Source organism: Calliphora vicina, chromosome 1 (assembly GCF_958450345.1).
Source record: "Calliphora vicina chromosome 1, idCalVici1.1, whole genome shotgun sequence".
Lineage (NCBI taxonomy): Eukaryota > Metazoa > Arthropoda > Insecta > Diptera > Calliphoridae > Calliphora > Calliphora vicina.
The window spans coordinates 82,524,608-82,533,348 of record NC_088780.1 but is presented as its reverse complement, the minus strand read 5'-3'; the positions used below and the strand labels follow the sequence as shown (position 1 = coordinate 82,533,348).

General features: G+C 30.0%; 1 protein-coding gene across 1 annotated transcript; it reads left to right on the top strand.

Moving 5' to 3' along the window:
- The first annotated feature begins 1,622 nt into the window (after positions 1-1,622).
- On the top strand, positions 1,623-2,536 carry LOC135949528 (lysophospholipase-like protein 1). The gene is made up of 2 exons (XM_065499117.1): positions 1,623-1,779; positions 1,849-2,536. The coding sequence occupies exons 1-2, from the start codon at positions 1,689-1,691 to the stop codon at positions 2,469-2,471; spliced, it is 714 nt and encodes a 237-aa protein (XP_065355189.1). The 5' UTR covers positions 1,623-1,688; the 3' UTR covers positions 2,472-2,536.
- The last annotated feature ends 6,205 nt before the right edge of the window (positions 2,537-8,741 follow it).

The window sequence follows — 8,741 nt, the reverse complement described above, 5'->3', positions numbered from 1 at the left end:
TAAAAACGTATATTATTGCAAACTAAATAAAACCAGTAAAGCTTATGGTGTGATAAAATTAAATACGAACACAAAAAATATTATTTAAGGCTTTTATAGACGGCAATAATGAGTATTAACACTTCAAATTTAAAATATTAAAATCATTCAGTTTGTCAAGAAATCATTTTGTAAAATACATTTCATGTTTACACGGCAGTATTAAAAATATTTTTGTATTGATTGTTGATTTTTCCTGCAAATTTTATTTATTTTTTATATTTCCTTCGCGTTAATTGTTTGTCTTATTTGTATTTATAAACATATGTATGTATATGGAAATAAAAACATTTTGAATTGTTTTAACACAGGGCAAGTTTTCTTGCCGCAAGTCTGAGTTTATAGGAGAGAGAGTCAAGAAGAAAGAAGAGAAGAGACTTAATGTGTGTAAAAGCAGACCAACTCACGAACGGTTATCACTAGATCCAAAAGAGACTTAATGTGTGTAAAAGCAGACCAACTCACGAACGGTTATCACTAGATCCAAAATATTTTGGAAAACATCATAAAACAAACCAAGGATTATTTTGAGAAGGGGGGGGGGGTGTTAAACAAAATCACTTTTTTCTAATCTAATGTACATACATAGTTCTCTCATTCAGGATAACCAGATATTGAGAAAATGGGAGTTAGACTATGAAATTGTATTATGATTCATAAGTTTTTGACAAATATTAATACTCAGTATTGCCGTCTATAAAAGTCTTTATGCATAATTTTCATATAATTTCTTATTTTATAATTCGCTAAAACCTTTTTCAGCGACTCCTAATAGGTAAAAATAAGCGAATTATTAGCATATGTATATGCGTTAAATTCGTTAAATCAGTAATATGTATGTTTATGTATGTATACTAAGTGCTCCAAGATTGTATGGGCGAAAAAAATGTTCTATGTAGAGGCCGTCCCCCAATGTACATAATTGTTTTATGTATTGTAGAAACACGTTGTGTAAAATATTAGGATGATAGCAAAACGTTAACTGGTGCCACAATGACGCTGAAAAAAAATGCAATTTTTCAGTTTTTGTAAAAATTTTGCCACTAAATAATTACTTTTGCAATTTAATTTAAAAGAATCTAACTTTTTCGATTTTCATGATATTTTTAAAACCAAAAAATGATATTTTCACGTGAAAAATATATTTTTTGCTTCAATTTGTTATTATAACTCCGAAACTACTTAGCTGATTAAGACGCAGTGAAATAAGGTCATAGGCAATGAGGACATATGGCTCTATTGCTCAACTAGTTGGGAAATAAGACCATATGGCCATAGATAATAATTATTACCTATGGCCTCATTTCACGGCACTTACATGTACATGTGAAAATTTGTACATAGCTTTTGGTGCCCTGTGTAATCAGTCCGTTATCAACACATTTCATACATTTATCCATTAGAATTCCCATTTTCATTAATTGGGTATTTTGAAATCCCCATTTCTCAGAATTCCCAAAATCGCTAATTATTTTTACGATTTCTACACTAACTTACCATGTTCTCTTGGCACTCGCCTTCTTTTGAATTTATATATGTAGTAATTTCTAACCTACATCTCATTATGCTATGTACATTACTTATTTATATTTAATATATTGTGGAGTAATTTTTTATTTGTGCAAGTTTTTCTGTAATAATTAGTATCTATGACACTACGAAAAATGAAGCTATTGATTAAGCATATTAATCCTACTTCAGGTTCACATAATGCATCTGTTATATTTCTACATGGTTCCGGTGAGTTTTCTGTAACACTATTAAATATCCGTCTGAATAACAGTATTCGTTAAAAATGTATGTGTACAGGAGATACTGGAAGAAATTTAATTGAATGGGTTAGATTTTTGCTGGGACGTGACTTGGAATTTCCTCACATAAAAGTAATCTACCCAACAGCACCGTTTAAACCCTACACACCAATGGGCGGTCAAATGTCGAACGTATGGTTTGATAGGCAATCTATATCCATAACAGCTCCAGAAAATAGTCAAAGTTTGGAAGATATATATAAAAAAGTTAATGACATTATCAACGACGAAGTTTCTCAAGGTGTACCTGTTAATCGAATAATAGTTGGTGGATTTTCAATGGGTGGTGCTTTAGCAATGCACGCTGGATATCATTTAAACACTCAGCTTGGTGGAGTGTTTGCTTGTTCCTCATTTCTAAATCGGAATTCAATTGTGTACGAATCACTTAAGAGCAAATCGGGGTCAGACACTGTTTTACCAGAGCTAAAAATGTTTCACGGAGGACGGGACACATTAGTACCTATAGAATGGGGACAAGAAACGTTTGAAAACCTATCGGAACTTGGGGTGAAGGGCTCATTTACTCCACTGAAGAACACACTGCACGAATTGAAAAAACAGGAACTATTGGATCTGCAAGAATGGATTTTGCAAAAACTGCCACCACTAGATAAATAAAAGATTATTGTGACTGATTTAAGTAAAAAATAATTATGTAAATAAACGTAAATTAAATACAAAAATTTTTCTCCACAAATTGAGTAAAAACACAAACAAACCGTATATGTATACATATACTAAAAACTTATATACTGTTTGTTTCCCTGCAGGGAATGCCAATAGTAAATTTGTAGTGATTTACTAGCGACATTGTCAGTAGCACTACTACCATATGTACCCCAGCCAATGAAATCTCCTATTGACATTTAACATTAGCTTGTCATTGAAAATCCACCAGTAGACTGTATCACTATTGACTAGGTAGTTACTTTCTATACCTATTGACTACACAGCATAATAAAAAAAAACCAAACGACTCGATCGTCGACAATGTCACCAAAAATGCACTAGAACTGTTGTCTCTAATGTATTTCTACGGACGCTTAAAGGAAAGTTTGTCGACATTTTAACTTGTTCAATTGTCTGTAGAGAAATAGTATTGACATAGAGACATATGGTCCTAGGCTGGCTACAGGGTTGCTATTATTACTATTTAGACTTATTAGTTGTGTTCGTGTACTTGATAATTTGCAATAATTCGTTCGTTTACTTTTAAAAACTTGTAACGAGAGAGCAAGATAGTGTTAAAAGTAACAGTTCGTAGATAGAGAACATGGACATTTTTTGTCCAGTAAAAAATATCAACATAAAAAATTCATTTAAAACATATTGTTGCAAATGTAAACAAAACAAAAAAGTTTAAAATTAACTAAATTTACAAGTTTTGCAAAGAAAAGAAATAAAATAACACAAAAGAAACGTTTTAAATTGGTTTATAATAAAATACAACTTATTTTTACAAATTGTTGTTCGCGTACTTTTTTGGTTATTTTTCAGATTGAGAGTAATTTTTTTTTTACTGGAAATTACGCGAACACACTTATTATCTATTGTAATTTGAACGTTGGTGATCTTTTTTACACCAATAGCAACACGGCATTCATATTGTAATATAATAATATTACTTAAAAACTGTTCAATTGATTTCAGTTGTTTTTTACACAGAAAAAAGTTTCAACATAAATATTATGATTCGAATTCATTGATTTCAATTCATAACATTTATAAATAATTTCTTAAATAGTATGATTTTTTTAATATTTTATGTTTTGAAATAAAATCTAGAAGGCTTGAAAAATATAATTCATATATATAAAAAGCGCGAAAATGATTAAATTGATTTAAGAGGATGAAATGCTTTTATATTTATGAATGTTTTATTGTTTAATGTTTATGCTACAAAATGATATAAAAAGCGCGAAAATGATTAAATTGATTTAAGAGGATGAAATGCTTTTAAGACATCAGGAAACTGTGAGTCTGCATAGTAAAGAAACTGAACGTCATCTGCATAGACAAAAGGCCTACAAGGCAGACCATTTCCTATATTCAGAAGGTCATTCAAGTACAACATAAATAGTAATGGCCCAATAACAGAGCCTTGGGGTACACCACTTACCACACGAAGTATTGGGGAGTTGGAGTCTCCAATCGAGACATACTGGCTTCTACCACATAAATAAGAATATATAAGCTTACAAGCCAAAAACGAAAAATCAAAATGCCGCAATAATTTTAAACCAACAAGAAGTGCACTGGAACTATAGCCACATCGAAACCTTTTACATATATTTTTTTTATATTTATGAATGTTTTATTGCACAGTACAACACATGATTTTGGGACTCAATTCTGACAATTGCACGTGAAAGTAGCCCCAAAAATAAGAACTTCTGCATCATTAGTTTTGTCAAGTTGGCTGCCGTATTAATTTAATGGCCATACGAATTTTTTTTCCTCAAGGTGGATTTTTATCACTTTTTCTATATTTTAGCACAGTTATATCTCGTATACCGTACGGAATATCTCTTTTGTGGCTGAAGCAAAGTTGTAGATATTGAATAGTAGAAAAAAAGTACGGAACATACCTACCCGAAAAAGATGCATCCAGTGCCTTAAAAATCGCCAAAATGCCCATTTTTTTTAATTTTTTTAACCAATTTTTCACCTTTTTTGCTCAATAACTGGATTACAAATCCAATTATGGACTGATCACCATGAAATTAGGTCGTGTGATTTGTGTGTATATAAAAGTTATTTATCATGAATTTTGTATGTATACCATAATTTTTAACAGATTTATTCACTTTAAAGTGATTTTCGGAAGCGGGTCTTATATGGGAGCTATGACTAATTATGGACCGATCATAAACAAATTAGGTACATATAATTTGTTCGGCCCAAGAAGGAAGATTGTTGAAATTGGCTGAAATCGGTTCATTATTTCACCTAGCCCCCATACAAATGTCCTCCCGAAATTGGGCTTTATCGGTCATAAATGTTTAATTTATATATGTATATTAGAGTGACAATCAGTTGTATGGAAAAAAAATTTTGTTAAAATTTTGAAGAGTGCCGGGTGGAATATTGTTACACTAGGCCTAAATGTTAAGTGCTGAAAATTTGAGCCAAATCGGGCAACGATTTCTGGACGCGCATCGAGGTCAAAGTTCAGATATATGCAACATTTTACTGTTAATATGGAATAAATAGGTGAAACTCCTTAAATTTCTGCATTGTTTTCTAGAAATGTGTAGATTTATTTATATTAATGAATATTACATTAAAAAAAATTTTTGGAAATTAACCCTGTATCTCCTTTGGTTCAAAATGACCCAAAAACTGTATTATCGCCAAAATTAGAGAAAAATGCAAATTTTTCAGTTTTTGAAAAAATTTTGCTACTAAATAAATACTTTTGCAATTGAATGCAAAAGAATCGAAATATGTACGTAATTATCGTTCCAATGAGTTATAAATGACAAAATTTGATTAAAAAATGTTAAAGTTATTACAAATTCGCCAGACCATTAACGTGTTTCAGGCCACTTGAACAAAAAATTTAGGAAAAAAATTAAGATATTTCGAGAAAAATTAAAATAAAAGCTCATTTTTACTTAAAATATGTCCATATTTACTTGTATATGAGTTTTTGTCTTCGTAGGATACCGTTAACCTATTCGCAGGTATGGCCAAAAAAAATAATTTTTTTTAACGGCTGTTTCAAAACTCCATTTTCAAATTATTAAAAATTTTGTTAAACAAATTTCAGATTTTTTCGATCATCACATTGGGGTTTATTGAGATCAAAATAGGGAATAAAAATATGAAAAAATTATGTCAATACCTCTTACAGTTTTTCCGTACCTGCGATTTAAATTTTACGTTTTTCAAGAAAAACTATTATTTTGTCCATATTTAGGCGAATGAGTCCAATTTCCTTACTGTTATAAACTTTATGTAAAACCTATTCATAATATTATAGTCCTTGTAATTTTAAATATGTTCTGAAAGTTTTACTACAATCGGAAAACGATAACCTTTGAATCGTGAAGGTCAAAGGTCAAATTTTTCAATATTTGGAATTTCTAATGAAGAGATAGCGAAATGTTTTATATTTTTGGGCCGATTTCCATGAAACTTGAGGAAAATATATATTGATGTCTAGCATTTACAACAACTGTGCAAAAATGGATTTTAACCTTTAAGAGGACTTGGGGTCAAAATGGTTGTGTTTTTCGTGATTTTAAAAGTTGAGGGTAATTTGGACCCCAAGTGCTGCTAAGGGTTAATTTCCATTTTTGTGCTGTTATTTTAAATTCTGGATTTTATGTTATATTTTCCTTAAGTTGCATTAAAATCGGCCCAAAAATATATAACATTTCGCTATCTCTTCATTAGAAATTCCAAATATTGAAAAATTTGACCTTTGACCTTCACGATTCAAAGGTTATCGTTTTCCGATTGTAGTAAAACTTTCAGAACATATTTCAAATTAAAAGGACTATAATATTATGAATAGGTTTTACATAAAGTTTATAACAGTAAGGAAATTGGACTCATTCGCCTAAATATGGACAAAAAAATAGTTTTTCTTGAAAAACGCAAAATTTAATTCGCAGGTACGGAAAAACTGTAAGAGGTATTGACATAATTTTTTCATATTTTTATTCCCTATTTTGATCTCAATAAACCCCAATGTGATGATCGAAAAACTCTGAAATTTGTTTAACAAAATTTTTAAAAATTTGAAAATGGAGTTTTGAAACAGCCGTTAAAAAAAATTATTTTTTTTTGCCATACCTGCGAATAGGTTAACGGTATCCTACGAAGACAAAAACTCATATACAAGTAAATATGGACATATTTTAAGTAAAAATGAGCTTTTATTTTAATTTTTCTCGAAATATCTTAATTTTTTTCCTAAATTTTTTGTTCAAGTGGCCTGAAACACGTTAATGGTCTGGCGAATTTGTAATAACTTTAACATTTTTTAATCAAATTTTGTCATTTATAACTCATTGCAACGATAATTACGTACATATTTCGATTCTTTTGCATTCAATTGCAAAAGTATTTATTTAGTAGCAAAATTTTTTCAAAAACTGAAAAATTTGCATTTTTCTCTAATTTTGGCGATAATACAGTTTTTGGGTCATTTTGAACCAAAGGAGATACAGGGTTAATTTCCAAAATTTTTTTTTAATGTAATATTCATTAATATAAATAAATCTACACATTTCTAGAAAAAAATGCAGAAAGTTAACGAGTTTCACCTATTTATTCCATATTAACAGTAAAATTTTGCATATATCTGAACTTTGACCTCGATGCGCGTCCAGAAATCGTTGCCCGATTTGGCTCAAATTTTCAGCACTTAACATTTAGGCCTAGTGTCACAATATTCCACCCGGCACTCTTTGAAATCTAAAAAAAAAAAATCGGCTGTCACTCTAATGTATATACACAAATTTCGCTCCAAATAAGTTTTATATATACAAAATTCATGTCAAAAAATTTTATTATGATCGGTCCATAATTATTCATAGCTCCCAAATAAGACCCGCTTCCGAAAATCACTTTAAAGTGAATAAATGTGTTAAAAATTATGGTATACATACATTATGTAGACACAAATCACACGTCCTAATTTCATGGTGATCAGTCCATAATTGGATTTGTAATCCAGTTATTGAGCAAAAAAGGTGAAAAATTGGTAAAAAATTTTAAAAAAAATGGGCATTTTTGCGATTTTTAAGGCACTGGATGCACCTTTTTCGGGTAGGTGTGTTCCATACTTTTTTTCTACTATTGAATATCTACAACTTTGCTTCAGCCACAAAAGACATATTCCGTACGGTATACGAGATATAACCGTGCTAAAATATAGAAAAAGTGATAAAAATCCACCTTGAGGAAAAAAAATTCCTATGGCCATTAAATTAATACGGCAGCCAACTTGACAAAACTAATGATGCAGAAGTTCTTAATTTTGGGGCTACTTTCACGTGTAATTGTCAGAATTGAGTCCCAAAGCAATGAACTAAAAAATGTTGTACTGTGTTGTTTAATGTTTAATGATAATTTTTAAGTTTCAGATATTCTCCTTTTTATCTTAAAATATTGGCCAATATATGGCTATTATGCAAATATTCTTGCACTAATTCATTATATAATACAATTATAATGCAATTTATTAAAAAAATTAAGTAAAAAAAGCAAAAATTTCCGTCATGTAAAATTTTATAATATTTATGAACATGTTCTTATTTTGAATGAAATAAGTTTGAGAAAATAATTTTTAATTACAGATATGCGATTACAAAACAAACATCAAAGCTGTTGACGCAACTAGGCTTGGATCAAGCCTGAGCAAAGCACGAAATACTTTTGTGTCGCAATATGACAACGGTGACCGCGGATCGTTGTTATTGGCAGATTCTGTTTTGAAATGTGGGAAATTTTGTTTTTGCTATGCACATAATATCACTTTGGTGACGTGATTTATAAAATTAGGGCTTAAGAGTTTTTTGGGTTGCTACTTTGACCAGTTTGTAAGTTTTCGTAACTTAGTTTTCTCCTATCGTATTATTAAAAGTGACATATCAAATCATTTGTGCAAAAAGTGTATTTTCTCTCGAAAATACTGATACTACTTAAAATTACATACTATCTATTTGGAAAGGTCTTTCGTTGTAAGAGTAACATGGTCTTGGAACTGTCTTCCGCATGAGTTACGTATATTTTCTCACAGCAATAATGTATTTCGTCTTAAGCTTTTGAGATCTTTTCATTTATTTACAATTGAAATTAAGTGTTACCATATACGGACGATTAGCTGTTTTTAATTACCATTAATGATTAAATGATAATATTAAAAATACATAC